General features: G+C 40.3%; 1 protein-coding gene across 1 annotated transcript; it reads right to left on the bottom strand.

The window, feature by feature from the left end:
• Nucleotides 1–1,845: 1,845 nt before the first annotated feature.
• CEBPZ (CCAAT enhancer binding protein zeta) lies at nt 1,846–18,451 on the bottom strand. The gene is made up of 15 exons (XM_065057939.1): nt 18,252–18,451; nt 16,593–18,106; nt 15,330–15,561; nt 14,608–14,782; nt 14,337–14,425; nt 13,828–13,881; nt 13,023–13,125; nt 11,812–11,880; nt 9,882–9,948; nt 8,378–8,478; nt 6,821–6,881; nt 5,681–5,889; nt 3,549–3,610; nt 3,381–3,462; nt 1,846–2,585 (listed from the first exon to the last, which is right to left on the bottom strand). The coding sequence occupies exons 1-15, from the start codon at nt 18,396–18,398 to the stop codon at nt 2,446–2,448; spliced, it is 3,105 nt and encodes a 1,034-aa protein (XP_064914011.1). The 5' UTR covers nt 18,399–18,451; the 3' UTR covers nt 1,846–2,445.
• Between the last annotated feature and the right edge of the window lie 13 nt (nt 18,452–18,464).

The raw sequence follows: 18,464 nt of genomic DNA, 5'->3' as shown, positions 1-18,464 counted from the left end.
AGTCACTGTTCTTATGTATATTATGAACCACTAGCAAACTGGTAAACGAAGTTCTCGCTTAAATTTTGGATTGTACAACTTAGATGAGATCTGACTTGTCACCAACACTTTGAATGATCTCGGATGAAACTGCAACTCCCTGAAAAATTATTTGAGTCTTGCTATTCCTTTCTTACAAATTGAATTATTATCCCCCTACGCCCGATGCCATCACTGTGCAGAGCAGCGGGCCTGCCGGGCCTGCCCCGGCACAGCGAGGCTGGGAAGCCGCGGGATGCCCAGACGGGCCTCCGCCTCCGCCACTCCCCGCAGCCCCAGGCCGGCTGCCTGCGGTCGGGCCGTGCGTTAGCGCCTCGGCGAGTCCCTCAGCCACCGACGCCGCCGCTGGGTCGGCCATTACGGGGCCGGGAAGACACCAGCGGAAGGAATTGCGGCGCGCAGACGGCGGGCGCGGCGCGCATGTGCAGCGTTAGCGGCGGTGAGGGAAGGGCGCCGTGAGGCATGGCGCTGCGCGTCGTGAAGGGGCTGCTGCTGCTGGAGACGGCGGGGCTGCTCGGCGCCATCCTGCTCTACCGCGCCATGGACCGCAGCCAAGGTGCGGCGAGGCGGCCGGGGATCACACCGCGCCGGGGCAGGGGGCTGAGGCACCGCCGGGACACCGGGAGCTGCTCCAGGCGGGGGCCGCCTGAGGTGCCCGGGGCGCCCCGCACCGCCACGGTGCCCACGCCGAGTGCGTGCGGGGGATTTTAAGAAAATCTGCCGCGCCGGGGTCAGTCGTTCGGCTGGTGTTAGTGTAGCACGCGGGTCCTCAAGGACAAGCTGTTATTTTAGTTTTATAAAACCAAAACCGTGGGGAAACTTTTGAAAGTGAGCACCAGGAACAAAGGTGCATCTTGTGCATTTTAATAGTAACAGCATCGGCTCAAATAGGGACTTAGAAAGGTGAAGCTATGTGCGAGTAAGGCAGGAATGGATCAATCCTGTTCGGGGCAGCTGGTGTGCAGCTGCTGGAGCCATCCATCCCCTGGCTCCCCGCTGGCTCCCGCAGGCTGCGGGACCGGACATTTCCCATGCAGACAACAGACCCAGCTGGCAAGCGGACAGAGCAGGCAGCAGCACAGCACCTTCCAGATCAGTCCTGCAAGCCTCTCAGACTTAGGACTCAGTGCTTAGGTAACACAAAAATAAGCCAGGCACCAACTTGGTTACTGCAAGGTTTGCTCTGCACAGACTTATTTTGCATTCAGGCCTCTGCAGGATGCAGCACTAGTTTGACAGACCTGTGCCCTTGCTTGATTCTGATGCAGGCAGGCTGTTAAACTACTTTTCTTTGGATTTTCATTAAAAATATCTATAACTAAAATGTGGAGAATAGATGTAATTTGGTGCTGGCCTTTCACGGTTTCTCATTGCTCCCCCTTTTCAGTTCAAGGGCCTAGTTCTTAGATGCCTTTGCAGCTTTTCTTGAACTGTAGTTTATATAGTTCTGTAAGGTGCAGCGAGCTCATCTAATAGCTCAGTGCACTTAGAATGAGGCTTTTACCACTTCCTGAGCTGCTGTAAAGCATTAAAAGAGCATAAAGCTATCCTTACATGATTTTCTACTGGGTTGCCAAGAGGAGCCCACAGCAGGATTCAGTGAACACCTAAAGCTGCGTAAGGAAACAAAGTAGTTTTCACAGTTTGCATTTGCATGTCCGTCTATGAGAAGCATTCAGCTTCCTGTGAACCTGTAGCTTGTATTTGGCTATCACAGTTGTGAGGAAGGTCAGAAAATACTGATGATAGGGCTGCACATGATAACCCAAATACAGCCTGTGATAGAATGAAAAAAAAAAGAGAAAGTAAATTCAAATCAGGTTATTTAATGGTGGCTGTAAGTAAGGAGCTCAGACAAACTTAAGTAGAACTTACCAGGTTCAAAAAATAGTGCATTTAATTATTTGTCTTAAAATATGTTGGTAAAGTAACTGTGATTTATCTTTCTTGCCAGATTTCAGATATACAATGCAGAAGAGGTTTCCGTCAATTCTGGAAGGTAGGTTTGTAGTTGTTGGCTGAAGTCTGTTGCATCTCATGTTTTAAAACTGATTTTATTATTGCATAAAACTTACCCCAGCAGTCATTGCAGAAGTGTTCACTGTTAGGTGTAGGTCTGGCTGGAGCGTCAGACTGTTGGATAGAGTCCTCAGAACTGGAGGACCATATATCCAACAAAACAAGCCACAAAGTGGCTCACCTTCAGACATGTCTGACTTAGAGCTGACATGGATGTTCCTGTTTTTCAGTGTATTACAAATCCAATGAGTGGTCTGGAATTCATGGCATAAGGGAGAATGACCAAATGACATGGTTAAGCAGCAAGAACTAAAGTAAGAAAGATGAGTGATCATTTGTAAAATTATTTTGGAATAATTATAAAATGTCCACATTAAAATGTCCACTTCATCTTTTTGATTTCTTGCCTTTGTACTTGCTTTTCAGCCCTCTGTGCCTGAACTGCTTCTTCCTTTTGATGATGCTTTTCACATCCCTATTGTGAAGCCACTTGTCACGCTCTATTTCCCACTGGATCTGTTTGATATCTGTAAGAGGAAAGGTGAGAAATGAGGAGCCAATGGATACCTCTGACATCATGTGTAATACAGATGAATGATGTAAAAGTTAAAACTTCACTACTGTATTTATAAATGTTAATAAAATGCAAACTGCCATTTTTTTGACACCAGAGTTTGGGGTTTTTTTTTCATTTCACAAAACGTGCTGTGCCATCTCAGAATCTCCAGGTTTAAGACCGCTCTTGCCATTACTTTGAATTTTCCTAATGCTGGACAGACTTGTGTTAGGAGTACAGAGTGCTTGAGTGCTGCTGTTAACATTTTTTCAGGTGACACCAGCAAGACTGCAAAAGCTCTACAAAGGAGTATATACACATTTAATTCATTGGAATTATTTCTGGGAAACTACTTTTGCTTCACTTAGACTGCAAGCAAATATTCTGGTAGGTAGATAAAGACAGTCATGCCTTACGCCTTCCCTTCAAAAGAGTCCAGGACACTATTGGAGCAAAATTCACATGAACACTTGATGAACAGTGGAACTGCCCATCCTTATTTACAGTGTGAAAGGGCCACATGACAGACTCTTCCTGTTTTCTGAAGCTTTATTCGCTCCAGTGCGCACAGCTAATATTAGCACTGGACATCTGTCGTAACTGAAGAAAACTAAGTATTGTCTTACGGACGCTGAGTTACTGTCCGTACTGTGTGACTTCTGACTGTGTGTGTATTTCAGTTACAGAAGGCAGATCTTTATAACTACAGAATCCGAAGAACCAGAACAGCGTTACAACTATGTGCTATTTTGTTGGTTGTACTTACTTGCATTATCCCTGTTGGCCATGGCATTCATTCCGATATTGTCAAACTTAGACCCAGCATTTTCATCCAGCAGATAACCGAACTTTAAAGAGAGAAATTTTACTACTTTGTTACAAAGAAACAAGTAAAATGCTTGAACACTTTTTGCTAAGGACTGATCAACCTTACCTCTTCTGCAGATGCCAGTATACTGGCGTCTTTGAGTTTTCTCTTCTTTCCTCGGTTGGATCCTTCAAACAAAAAGTATTATGAGACAGAATTTCAAGTTCACAAAGATACTATAACAAAGCGTTACCAAGCTATGTTAGAAACCTTTATTCTCCATCTTCCCCCTAAACAGCAAAAATTTTTGCATCACATTAGTAACAGACACACAAGCTGCTAGTACAACTATCCTTCTTACAAAAGTTCCTCCTTTGATTTCCAGTCCTTCAACAGCAGACTGTCACTCTGAACGAGGCCACACTGGTTGGAGGACAAGGGCAAGACCAACACCTTTTCATTTATGGTTTATTCAAATCTGAACTCAGATCCGAAAATGTAGATGTACTAACACCCTCTGACTCCAGGCTCTGTATTTGTATTAAGGGTTCTCAAATGGATATCATGGCAGTGTTTCCTTACCTTCAAGTGACCCCACAAAATTCAAATCTTTCTTTCTCTTGCCCTTTTTACTGCCAGAGTTCAGTTGCTTGTCATTATTTGGGTCTGACAGTGTTAGTAACAGAACCAGTTTTACAAAATGTTCCTGAAAGGATGAATCAGTTTTGTAAACTGTCCCTGAAAGGATGTTCAAGCATATCGTGTTCGAGTATACTCTTAACAACCTAGCTTTTATCTTAGCCTAAATACGCATAGAGTGAGGAGAAATACATGCAGGATCTGCGGAGGCTGAGCAAGTCAGCAGTTATCTAGCCATAAAAGTAGTAAGCCTGTGCAGTACCCAAAGGTGAAAGGGACAGAAGTGATGAAGACTACTTACTTCATCCTGAAGACCCCCCGAAAGACCACCAGAGGACACTGCACATGATCAAAATAGTTCCAAGATGTTGCAATCGATGTTGCAATCAATGTTGAATAACCGTTACGTATCTTAATGAATATATGAATATGTATGTGAATGGACTGTATAAATACTGTGTAACTTAAACTGACCAGCGAAGCCAGCTTTGGGTGCGAACCCCTGGTTTCCCAGCGCTGAAATAAAGCACCGCATATAACTACGCCCGTGGTTATGTGTCCTGGATTGCTAACAACAGGAAAAAAAGAAAAAAACAAAATATCACTCCCTCATTCTCACACTGTGTGCACGTATTTAAAGCATAGCAGAGACTAAAATCTCTTTTTAGGTATATTTGTCATAATGGTCTGAGTCTTTACTTTAAAAAAGCTTAAAAGACAGCACACACAAACAAATTTGGGATTTCTTCAACCCAGACAATTAAAAATTGATCAGTGGTGCACCATTCTTTATGATTTTTTCCACAGCACAAAAAACTAATGAAATATGATAGTAAGGTACATAAAATATGAAGGCTAAAAGCAGGTGTTATGTAAACCTTGAAAGTCTGCTTGGCAAATCTGGTGAAATAATAAGCTCATCAAAGATTAATGTGTTAACAGCTGTATGAATAGTTTACCTCCTCTACCCTCAATCATCTGTGACCTTAAAATATTAGTTGAAATACTCAATCTGTGCTTTTCCAGCAACAAGAAGTGCATACTGTATGAACTGTGCTTTTCAGTTGAAAAGATAATAAAACCAGGCAGGTGCAATGATCAGTTGTTATTAGAATGGTAATGAAAATCTGGGTGCATAACTGTATTAGATGAGTAAGCTGTTACTTAGCAGACAACAATTTAAATAGAAGTTACCTCATCTAAAAAACCCAACCTACTGCTAGGTCTAAAGAAATATAAAAATTACCAAGTATTAGATTTTTTTAAATAATTTTTCAAATGAGATCTTTCAATGAGATCTTTTAATATTTCTGCCTACTGTAGCCAGTTATTTGTGTATAAAGCTCCTTTTGTACCTGTCAGTGTTTTCAGAATGAAAGAAACTTGTCTGCAAGTTTTTATACCCAGATGCCTCGTACGCGCTCACACTTGGAACACTGCTGGGAAATGTTGCTTTTAAGACTTTATTGTCCAGAGAAGGACCTCTTGTCACTTCCTTACTTAAAAGCCAAACCTCCCACCTAGGTAACTAAATCTGAATTTATATATGTGATTATGTATTAGATAACCTATTTTTAAAGCTTTTTCTTCTAATTTTTTGCTAATTAATGGTACCTTACCTAGGCTTTTATCATCATCAGACACATCCATAAATACTCCTCCCTCTTCATCCATATCCTCTCCAAATTCCTCCTCCATACTTCCTAAGGAGACTTCTTCATCATCCAGATCACTAAAATCATCTTCGTCATCAGAATCCTCCCAGTCACCACTGGAGTCCTCGCTTCTTTGGCCTTTCTTACCGCCTTTGGTTTTCTTTTTTATATTACTAAAAAAAAATGTAACAAGCTTAGCACTTGATCTGTCATAATACTGTTTGCATTCAGATAACATCTATCTACTGGCAAACACTATGTTAGAAAAGTTCAACATAATTGCAAAATACTGCAACTGCAGGCTGAGACCTAAGAAACATATTATGCACTCAGTTATGTTTTCAACCTCAGCATATGGAACTGTATTATGAAAGTCAACCATTTTAAGAAGTTCTGAGAAAATACTATTCTGAAATTAACAGAAATGTCAGCTCTACTAAATGAGGAAATAAGACTTTTTCCTTAAGAAAGGAACCATCATTCTTGTTTCTTGTCTCCTCTTTGCTATTTTTTATTCACACCAGTCTGGATCACAAAAATGTTCAGGTTTCACTAGAATTTTAAGCTTTAATTCTCTTCTCATCTCAAGAAAAGAAGTTTCTATGCTGATCTGAAAGCTGTATTGCAGCCAATTCAAGCGAAAAAGAGGCTACCTGATGAAGCTGCTGACTTCCTGAGAACTGAGCTCTGCGATTCTGGGTTCCAGAAAGTTTATTTACTGCATTAGGTCCAGTTACAACCAGTCCTTACAGCAGCAGTACCATTATGCCTCATTCTGCTTACTTTTGTACTTGGTAATTCTTTAACAGAAACCTGAGACAATGAAAAACAAGATCTTACCTTGCTTACTGGATCAGTGCATTGCATAAACAAAATACTACAGGCCTCACGTGTCAAGCCAGCAGACTGGAAACACCACAGGATCACAATGCCCCACTATGGGACATGCAGAAAAGCAGCATTACCCAGTGTCCAACTGCTATTGCCTTTTTTGCAAAGTGATATTCTGAGTCTTTTTGAAAAAAGTCTATCCAATTTTGCAGAGTAAAAATCTACACAGGGATTAAAACAAGAGATTAAAAAAAAAACAGTTTAAAGTCTTACCCAGCAAAATCAAGGTCATCCTGGCCAATGTCAATGGCATTATCAGCAGCTTCAAATGTATCTAGGGCAAAAATTGTTTATTACTACACAAAGTCAAACAAAGAAATATGAAGTCATTACATATAGGTATCTTTTTCCGGAACAGTTTATATGATCTACATCAGTAACAAAGGGTCCTGATAAAAGGGGTTCATACTCCTACAAAAAATTACTCCAGAAAACGCTTACCTAAAGCATACTGGACTTTTTCTGAAAAAATATTTTTCTTTGAAAAATAATGGAAGTTTTCTTTTACCCAGGATGTATTTTCTGGCCAGAATTAGATGATGTGGGAAGCAGGCAGACACAAATGGATCCACAACTGCCTAGTGATTCAAATTTAGTTGGCAAGTGGGATATCACGAGTTTCAAATACTTGCTCCAAGTCAGAAAGAACACAGACTTGATTAAGGTACCCCAAGCAAGTGTCCTGCCAGCTAATTTGTATGCTAATTTTCAGATTAGAAGTATTCACTTTAATTTTTGACAGAAGAGCAAGCAGCCTAGAGGGTGAAAGCTCCTATCATTGAATTCACTTAGGAACGAATTGCTATATAAAATAGCAGGTAAAAACAAGATCTGAAAAATTACACATGTTCTGTTTCAAAGACTAAAAGCTGACATTAGGAGGTCCTTAATTTAACATTCTGAATTTATGGAGCAAATTCTCAGAGACAGTTAACTTATTAAAGATACTAACAATAGAACAACAAACACAATTAGAAACAGATTGTTGTCATAACTAAGACCATACTAGTTGTGTAACTAAGGAAGAATCCTGCTGTGGGAGTTCAGAATTCTCTAAAAATATTGAACAAAACAGTTATGGAGAGCTAAATAACTGTCTTGTTTGGGTTTTGGTGTTTGTTGTTGTTTTTCCAAATACATATGTTACTATATAAGCTAACATGAAATATTAAATCATAAAATAATAATAATAATGGACATTTTATGGTACCCTAACAAATTCAGATTCTGGAACAAATCATAATTCCAAAGCAAACAATGTACACACTGCAGGAAGAGCTAAGACTACTGCAGAAGTTTGCCAAGGATTTAAGTGAATAACCTCATGGAAGAGGTTGGGAATGATGAGAAAAAGCATAAGAAACATTGAAAAAGGCCAAGAAGTAAAGAACAAAACAATAGAAGCAAATGTTACATGCTGCTAGAAGTTATTTAACTCTCGGACTACATTAGGAAAAGAACAAAAAGGCATGAACTGCCACTCATGAGCTTATGTTCAAAAATCAGACGATTTCCAACTGTCTCAACAAGATGAGCACTACTGGAGTAGTGAGGGCAAGACCTCGTTCACCCAGCTGGCTTACATGAGGGACAGTGGGAACCGCTGGCTATAGTAGCATAGAGTCTGAATTGGAGAGCCAGTTTTCTTCCACTTACATATTCCTGTATCTGTCTCTTTTATACAGTGCAAACTATAAAAAGGATAAATTAATAATTTGCAAAAGCAGGAAATACTGGGATAGTTACTGCAAAAAAACCCCACAACCTTACCCAATGCTCTTTCAAATTCATCATCATCTACATCTTCCACACTTTCTTCATCATCCTGACGCTTTTGTTTCTCTCTCCTCTTATCAAACTTTGAATAAAATCTGAAATAATATATTGCTCTCAGACACAAAATTACAGGTGATGATCTTTGTGACAAGTTTTTTTTAAAAACAACCTGCAGATTGGTTCACATATATGTTGCCAATTGAAAATTGTAAGCAATGGTTTCAAACACAGATCAAACCAGAGATTTATATTTTCTTTGTTTTTCAAAGAGTAAGCCACCACTGTAAGATTTAAAACACAGACATTTCACAGCCAAAGGTGCCAGAAATTATTTTGAACATAGTGACTTTACAAAAGGGCACAAGAAAGATGTGAAAATCTGTGTCATGCTGATATGGAAGAAAGGACCAAGTTCAACTTGAATCTAATTGAGGGGAAAAAAAAAGAGATCAATTCACCCATTAAGTTCTGTAAATTTCCCCCCATAGCCCTCTCCTTTTATGTGCTTCATTTTACCTTGTTGGCCATTTTAAACCACTTTCTCTCCTTCATTTCATATTAAAGAATCGCTAAACACAGAAGGCAGATTTGATCATATACAAGAGCAGAAGACTTCAGCACTTCATATGGAAGACTTTCAATGTGTAATCTCAGTTTCAGTCATCTTCAATGTAACAATACTGACAGGGGTATGTTTTTAGGCTGCTTTTCTTTAATCTCAAAATTAATACCACTTTTTTATTTATTAAGTAATATTATGTTCCTCAATATTATAATATCAATTAATTAAAATTAATAAGTCCATTAACCTGATACTTCAAAAAAATTTAAAAGCCCCATCAGCAATGAATATACTAAACAAAAACACCCAAAGTGAATGAAGCAAAATAAATTAAGTTAAACACTGATTTCCTAAGGAGACATTCAGAGGTAACCAGTATTTTGATCTAATAAGAACAAGTCTTTGCCAAATGTGTATCACTTCAATTTTAGTATTACAGCTGCATTTTTAAATCATAGTCTGAAAGGAAATCCAACTAAACAGAAAGACCTATGAATAGTAAAAAAATAAACAGAAAACTAGCTCTTCTTTTTTTGCATTGTTCTGTTCTAATAAGCTTTGATGCTAATAACATGAGCAAGGTATATTGCAGGCTTTTTTAAATGTCTTTCTAATGCATAGGAATTACAACCCACAAGACATTCATCACTACCTATTGTTTAAGGCCTCTTTATTATGATGTCAGCTTACTTGATTATAGACTACAAGCACTGATTGCCTTTGTTCATAAGTGATAAAGGGATACTCTTTCCTAAGCACTTTTGACAAACGTTGAAATTAGGTTCTAAGGAAAGTACTGTCAACACAAGTCACTCAAATTAGTCAAATTTTGCAAACACTTGGAATACCAGAGTATACTTATGAAATGTAATAGGGTTTGATAGCATTGCATTAAAAAACAACACTTAAAATGAATGTCTGCAAGTATTTCATTACCTGTGAAAAAACACTTCATCCACTGGGATTTTGCTCTCATCTTTGGCACGGAATTCCTTACTGTTGACTGCAAAAAGAAAATTAAAAAAAAGAACTTATTTTACCTCAAGTTGAAGTGATTGCTGTTATTCTAAAAGGTTAAACAGCATGCACAGACAGAAGTACGCAGCTATCCAGTGTCATCTGTTACATAAAGTGGAGGTCATCTCAAAACCTCTTTAAACCAAGAGTTCTCTTTGCATATACTGATAATTAGATGTTTGCAGACCCCATGGAAAAACTCAAGACACAGCCCTAACAAGGTCCTATTTATACATAAGCAAGGGAGGTTTTGCAATTACCTACAGCAGGAATGCATCCTTCACCTCAGAAGGAATTCAAAGGACAAAAGAGCTACTGATAAACTGAGTGGGCACAGATTATAGTATTTTCTGTAGTGTTTACTCACAGAGGGACTCTTCAAATAGTGGAAGGTACCAGAGGATTTGCAATCTCAATTCTCTAAGCCTCAACAGATACCAGGTACATACAAGTGCAGATTTTTGTATCTGCATTCATACACCCAGATATTTTTATATTGGATTTGTAGAACATTTCAATTCCACAACTCCAGTGTGAAATGCTCGGTCTGGTCCTTTAACTCAGAATAAACTAGAGAATGCAATAAAACAAACTGTACCTTCAAACGTCAAAATCCCTGCTTTAAGCTTTGATAGCCATAAAACCATGGATTAGTAAAGGTACATCAGGTAATCTGTATAACTAAAACTTTTGTGGAACACAACAGACCCAAAGTTAGAAGAAAGCACATCCCTGGGAATATTACAGAGCTTCTACCACAGAAGATGGAACGTCTTTTGGTCTCAAGTAGCATGGTTTACCCTGATTTTTTAACTGCTGGTTCTTAATACCAAATCCTACCCTTAATCACTGGAAATGGTGAGACTAGACAAAAGGCAGCCGCTTTCTGGGGGCAGGAAGACTCTTAGTGTCAAAGATACCTTACCCTAATCCTAACAATAGCTGCAGCTGTGGCATTGTATGGAGTGATCCACATCATCTAATGAAAGAGCTTAATGTGACTGAATCATTATAAAAACCATTTTCTGAGATTTAGTAAGTTTTCAATCATAATGAGAATAAAAGTTGTTATATGATAACTTTGAAAAAAATAAAAACATCAACCACACAATACTACTGTATTAACTACAGCTAGATCAGCATACATTTTAAAGATTTTTGTATGATTTTAGTTATTTTAAGAACTTTAAAAAAACGTTATTCATAAAACTACTACGCCAGATATAAGAATGGCATGCTTCTGAGTAGAAAATTTAGCTAATATTTTATAAATTCATGTCCCTCTGATGTTAGTGCCATAACAGATTGCTCTTCTAACTAGAATTATCATTAGCTGAAATAAATTCTAAGGCTTTTTTTTTTTAGCCTTTTTTCCCCCCGCTAAGGGGTCACAATGCCAGCTACAAACAGATTTTTAACAGTGTTCTACACTCTGATACAAGATTGCAAATCTCTTCTTTACCCAGGGAGTATATATCCTCTTACAGGGATGCAGGCAAAAGAAAAACAGAAAAGAAAGGTCTCAAAAAAGAGTTGGTGTGTAAAGCCACGTGCTACAGTAGAAGCAAATGTGTTTTGCTACTCAAGAGGCTAACAGTTGAGGTAACTGATTTTCTCTATGTCATTTGTTCTTAAAATGACTCAATGAAGTTTCAGCTGTGGAGATGCCATGCACCCTTATAAAAAGATCAGACCTGATCCAGAACATCAGGTACCACCACTGCACTCCTGATGGACAAGACTTTTATTGCTAATAGAAATAGCATAGACAGCACAGATGACATGTCTACAACAACCAGTCGGGAATTCTTCAGCCATCACAATCTTAATTGAAAAGGGGCTGACTTACCTGCCAGATTCTGCCTATCTTTCATAAACTGCTTCTTCTTTGGCTGCATTACCACGCTGCTGGTGTTTTCTGTAGCAGAACATAAATCAGAAACAAATTATTACTATCGATACAAAACTGTGAGGAGTGGCTGACACACCAGAGGGTTTTGCTGCCATCCACAAGGATCTCAAGAGGCTGGATAAATGGGCTGAGAGGAACCTCACGCAGTTCAACAAGGGGAAGTGCAAAGCCCTACACCTGGGGAGGAACAAGCCCATGCACCAGTATATGCTGGCGGCTGCCCAGCTGGAAAGCAGCTTGGCAGAACAGACCCTGGGCGTCCTGGTGGACACCAAGTTGACCGTGAGCCAGCCATGTGCCCTTGCAGCAAAGACAGCTGACAGTGTCCTGGGCTGCATGAGGAGGAGCATTGGCAGCAGGTGGAGATGATCTTTCCTCTGCTCAACACTGGTGAGGCCACACTGGAAGTGCTCTGTCCAGGTCTGGGCTCACCAGTGCAAAGGAGACATGGGCATACCGGGGAAGAGTCCAGCGAAGGGCCACTAGGATGATGAAGGGACTGGAGCATCTCTCCTGTGAGGAAAGGTTGGGAGACCTGGGACTGTTCAGCCTGGAGAACAGACAGCTGAGGGGATCTAATCAGTGTATACAGATACCTGAAGGGAGGGGGTAAAGAAGACAGAGCACTTTTCAGCAGTGCCCAGTGACAGGGCAAGAGGTGATGGGCACAAATTGAAACACAGGAGGCTCCATCTGAACATCAGGGAACACTTTTTCACTGTGAGGGAGACTGTGTGCTGGTTGCCCAGAGATGCTGTGGAGTCTCCATTTCTGGAGACATTCAAAAGCCATCGGACAGCCTGGGCAGCCTGCTCTAGGTGGCCCTGCTTGAACAAATGATCTCCAGAGATCCCTTCCAACATCAACCATTCTGTAGTCTCTACATTCCACTATCACTTTGCTTAGTTCTGCTAGGTTAGCAATACTCATGCTGCAGAACTGAGAGACAGCAGTATGTGACTGTCAGCTGGTTCTTAGTTGCAGATATGTCCATTGCAGCCCTGAAGATGGATCCCACTTCTCTGTTGCACTATGTGCATCCCAAATACTTGACAGCACAAAGGGTTACTTGGCAATCTGAGAGAAAAAGAGTTTGGTCACCATCAATAATCGAAATCATATGTTATTATGTACAGAGAAGTTTGTACCTTTGCCTTTGTGGTGTTTGGGATTCCTGTACACAAAGCGATCTAAGAATCTCATTAATGTGAAATCCTGCAAAGGGTCTCCGGAGTACTGAATGTGATTTCCCTGGAAGAAGAAGAAAGCCAAAAATCATTACGGTCTTTGTTTAAGAAAATCAGCAACTAAACACAAAGGACTCAAACACTCCAAGAACATTAAACCACACTTGAAAAACACAAAGACTCAGGGATACTTCATCAAAAAGCCTGACAAGTTAATACACTCCTGTACAGGTTCTTATTTTCGGAATGTGAATATTTTCGTAACTAAAAACCACCTCCTTCACTTTGTTTCATTGATGAACTGCCTTGCTATGTACTGTGCTAATAGCAGCCAATACTCAGGACCATTCGGATACCATATATTCAAATGAAAATAAAGACTTTAAATATATATTTGTGTAGGCTTTGATATTTTTCACATGATAACCAAAACAGTATTAAAAAATAATATGTTCCAACAGCAGGGTTCCCAACATAAAAAAAACCCACGTTAAATAAAAAGACAGACCAAAACTCTAAAAAAGCTTTAAGAATCATGTAATATACACATTCTTACCAAGTTAATTACATCTATGAGCAGTCTCCTTTACAAAAAAAAAAACCTAATTCCATGAAAAGTTTTGCATTTGAGTGTTTGTTACAGTGCTGCAGAGCTGCTAGTTACCTGCAGAGCGCAAGGAGGCTTTATAATGTATTTTTTCAAATGGCAAAAGACAGACAACATAAAAATCCAACTTCAAAGCTACAGACTAGTGAAAGCACTTACTTCTAGAATTGTTCTTGCAAATAGGGCCACAGATGGATGAAAATGTTCAGAAAGCTGAAAAACACAAATCATATACTTATTTCTATTTTAAAAATAAACACAGTCATTACTCATGTTGACATATAAAACTCCTGACAACACCACTATGTCATAAGACCACTCCGTAACTCACCAAATAACATGCAGATGCACAAAGTAGTGCAAGGCTGATGTGTTCTGTCCTTGAACTTCAAGTTTTAATCTTTTGTTTGCCTTACCTGAATCCATTCTCACTTGCAATTTTATTTAATTCAACACAGAAAAGCTTTACTGACACAAAGCTAAGATTCAAAAGTCAAAAAAAGATTGTCGTTGTTCAAATCTCCACTTAAAAATTCCTGTTCCCTACTCTGGAATATCAGCATTGTACATAACATATACAAGCTTAAAGCTGAACAATGTGTTGTTTAATCTTTCCGTTGTGTTACCCAGGTAGCTATTCCAAGAATAACCAAGTTAACTTTCTTTACCTTTTTCAGTTCCCAAAGGCTTGTACTTTCCGCACCGCAGTACAAAGGACTCCGGTGCATAGGGTCATATGAAGTTCCACGCTTCCTGCCTGAGGGGCAGAGGAGGTAAAAATGACGTAAACTTCCTCATGCAACTTTATGAGAGTATTCTTTTCATTTCAACATGACAGTAACGTTGCCCATCATTTTTATCAATGTTACAAGTCTTGATCAACATGTCACTGTTACAGAATATTAGAAGTTAAAGAATTATATTTTCTTGCTACTGTACCTCTCATATTCAGATGATGCACCCACGAGGCTGTTGAATTTGAGTCATTTGTTTTAGCAGAATTTTCCATTGTGCTCCTCTCTTCACTTTCTACTTCTTTGTCTGCATCCACAAATTTTTCCTCATCCTCTTCAGCCTCTTCTTGATCCTTAAAGCACTCTTCATCATCTGATTCCTAAACAAGAAAAAATGCTAGCAAACAGCTTTTCCTTTCCGGTTTTACTCTCATTTATTATAAAAATGCACCTATTGTTCTTAAGAAGCTACTCACAAAATTATAAACAAATGATAGCTAAAGTTTAAGCAACACAGACTTTTGGCCTTCATAGAGGACTTAAAATTGAACTTTACAGCTTATATCACAGGAATGTAACGGGCCCTCCCCATCCGAAGAAAGAAAAAAAAAAAATCCAGTCCTGCCTAGCTATACTTCAGGGAGTGCAGACAGAAGGAACAAACAGGCCATTTTTCTACAAAGCTTTTTGGTGTAGAATGTTTACCTGCTTACCTGTGCAGCATTTAGCAAAACAATCCTCTATCCATGACTGAAGTTCATAGGACCGACTAGAATGCTTAAAACACCCTCATCTATGCAGATTTTTAATGTAGTTATAAATATTCAAGTGCAAACGCTCAGGTTGGTAATAAACAGGTTAGGGAAAGGTGCTTGTGAAACTAGCTCTTACTGAAAAAAACAATGAGATAAAGAAATCATGTTATACCACATGATCCTGTAACTGGACCCTTAACTCCGGTTTTACTTTCAGAAGCTCAGACAGAAGGTACAGGGTTCCACAAATGAAGGGTGGCATGTGTCCACAAGTGACTTGAAGTAACCTCTTCACAAAGGCCTTCACACGGCGCAACACTACATCTGCCTTCAGAGATTTATAGACAAGATTAAGAAACATGGATGGCCTTGAGCAGGTTGCTAAAGCAGGATCTAGAAGCTTCCTGTAGAACACACGGGAGAAAAAAATTGCTGAATGTCATAATGCACATAGGAGAATAATTGCTGTTAACAACAATCATTTTCATTTTTCAAAGTGCCATCTAAAAGACCAGTGACAGCTTGTTCCCCAATACTGAAAACCATTACATCAACCTGAACTGTCAACAGTTGTGTAATATTTCTAAATATACACAACACTGAAGATTAAAAAAACCCTATATCAGTAAACAAAAAGAAAACTGTAAGAAAATACAAAGAAACTGAGTTCAACTGAAAAATAGAAAGTTCGAGATAATTCAGGGTAAGAAACTAATCTGATTTATTCAGATGTTCAAAAAACAGAAAGAAAATGGTTAGCAAGTAGCGTGTTTCACAACCAGATCAGACGTGTGTTGGCAAGTTCATTTTTTACTCCACTTTCTTTCCAGACCGCCAGGAAAGCCCCTAAATACATTGCACATTCTGGGGGAACTTGAGTTCCCTTTTCAAAAACCCCTTTGGTCCACTAAACAGAAACCTGTAAGGATCCAACAAAGAGTCTAAACAATCAGCTGGGACAAAAAAAAATGAGATACTTTTGTAGCATAAGGTTTTCCTACTATACAAACTAAATAATCTAAAGAATTTCTTAACATATTTCCCCCTCACCATATGGAAAAAAGAAAACATGATTTTAGGCTATTCTGTGACTAAACCACTGTAACTGTAAAAGTTATTTCAGAAGTAGTAATCTATTAGTTTCAAATAATAGATGGAATATAATTATGCCACCAAAACACAGTGCAAAGCATGAAATGCATATGTTGTGTTGTCAGGACTTATCACTACCATTTATTTTATCCTCATGTTAAGTCAAAGAAACCACATGCTTTTTTTTCTAGCTCATACAAAACATCAAAATTTTTTAGCCAATGAGACACAAAACTCACAAGATCTTAAAAGCAAAGTAAGTGTTTCTACAACTTTAAATTAATGGTGACTCCCTCATAAACTTAAATTTATATTAAAAAAACTCCGCAAACTTGTTACTTACTTGTATAGTGCTGCATAGTACCTATCTGACACAGTCTGCTGAGAGTCCATCACTTGAAATAGTAACATCAGGGCCTGGACACTGGTACTGAAGTTCACAAGATGCAGAACTTTAAACAATGTGTTCATTTGCTCTTTCACTTTCTCATCACCAGTGTCAGCATAAGGGTAAGCTCTGTTTACCCCACAAAGAAGAGCACTGAGCATTTTGGATTCGACGTCTTTTTTCTTAATGCAGTTCCGAAAAAAGCAAAAGTACAAAGTTATCAGTTTGTTAGCCAGTGCACTTTCTTCATGACTGAGGACTATCTGATTCAGAAAGCAAATGGCATAATATTGAGTTTTGACATTAATGTTTGACCGGTACAAAAGCCTCTCCACCTCACTGCACACTACCCCCTTCATATTTGGATGCTTGTGCAGTAACGTCTCTAAAAGATATGAGGCTTTGGTGGCAAGTTTGTTCTGAGGGTCTCCCAGTTTATTTACCAACTGAACAAGCAGAACTTTCTCCTGCTCAGGCTTGTTACAGAGAAGCTCATGGGCAACTGCCAGCGCTCGGGATTTCGGTGCTGTCAGAGAATCATGACTCAGTGTTTCTAACGCTTGCACAAACTCTGCCACCTGCAGTTTCAGTTGATGCTCAAAGTACCAGAGTATCAAACGTCTGTCTCTTGAATCCCTGTTGCCACTCGACATCTTCTCTATGTTGTTAAATGGTCGCTGTGAGAAAGACCATAATTTCCTATTATCCGGCAAGAGATCTGAAATAAGCAGCTCCTTGAAGGTATCCAAAGCCATGAGGCTCTGATGCCTGCTGCCCTTTTTCTTTACGAGGTTTACCAAGTTCTCAACAAACTGGAGACTGTGAACAGCACTGTCCTGAATGAGAAGGGTCATCGCTGCCATCCTGTCAGCCAAGGTACCCGATGACACAACAGTTTTCATCCACGCTGAAGACGCCCCCTTCTGATAATCCGTCTTATTCTTATACAAATCTGTCTCATGCTGGTACAGCTTTTGGGCCAAAGCCTTATACTTGGTCAAAAGCATCTGATTTTGTGGCTCTGAAGAGAACTCGTTGGTGTATTCTAGGTCATACCATTTGCCCCCTGGTTTGACCAGTATCACCTGCCTAGCATGAAATTCAAAATCTTCTTCCAGCCTCTCTGTCTTTGCTGAAAGGTGCTGCTCCTGATCACCACCAGCTTGTTTTTTCTTGCTGGCTTTCACAGCACTTGCCTTTTCCTTGACCTTTTTCTCTTTTTTCCCTTCTAATGAAGGTGGGTTCGTTTCCTTCTTGCGTTTGTCTTTCTTTAGGGGCTTCTCCTCCTTGCTGCTGTCGTCCTCCTCCCCCTCGTCCACCACGAAGCAACTTTTCGCGTACTTGCCGAGCCCCAAAGAACTGACGAACGCTTCCAGCTCCCCTTCCTTCAAGTCGTCGATCGCGTCCTTCCTGCCGCCGTCCACCACCTCCTCCGTCTCGTCCACGGCGCACAGCATCACGTAGTCTTGCTGCAGGGAGGGCAGCGCGCGCCCGTTACAGAGGGTCTCGCGCCAGGCCGCGCACCCCCAACGGCTCCCCCCGCCACCCCCAGAGCCCGTTCCGGGGGGACCCGGCCGCCATGTGCTCCCGTTCCCTCCCGCCGTCCCCCCTTACCTTGGTGCCGCCGAGACGCAGCACCTCGTCCAGCGTGAACTCTTCGGCGTCTCCATCTTCTCCTTCTTCGTCGTCGTCCTCGTCCTCGCCGCTGCCGCCACCCGCCTCTTTCGGGTCCCTCACGCCGAAGTCCCACAGCGCCGCCATCGCTGCCCGCCGGAAGCTTCCGCGCACATGCGGGCGCGCGCTTCCGGCACCGCGGGACTGCGGGAG

This window comes from Columba livia, chromosome 3 (assembly GCF_036013475.1).
Source record: "Columba livia isolate bColLiv1 breed racing homer chromosome 3, bColLiv1.pat.W.v2, whole genome shotgun sequence".
Taxonomy (NCBI): Eukaryota; Metazoa; Chordata; class Aves; order Columbiformes; family Columbidae; genus Columba; species Columba livia.
Note: the sequence above shows the minus strand (reverse complement) of the source record. Positions and strands in the feature narration are given on the sequence as shown.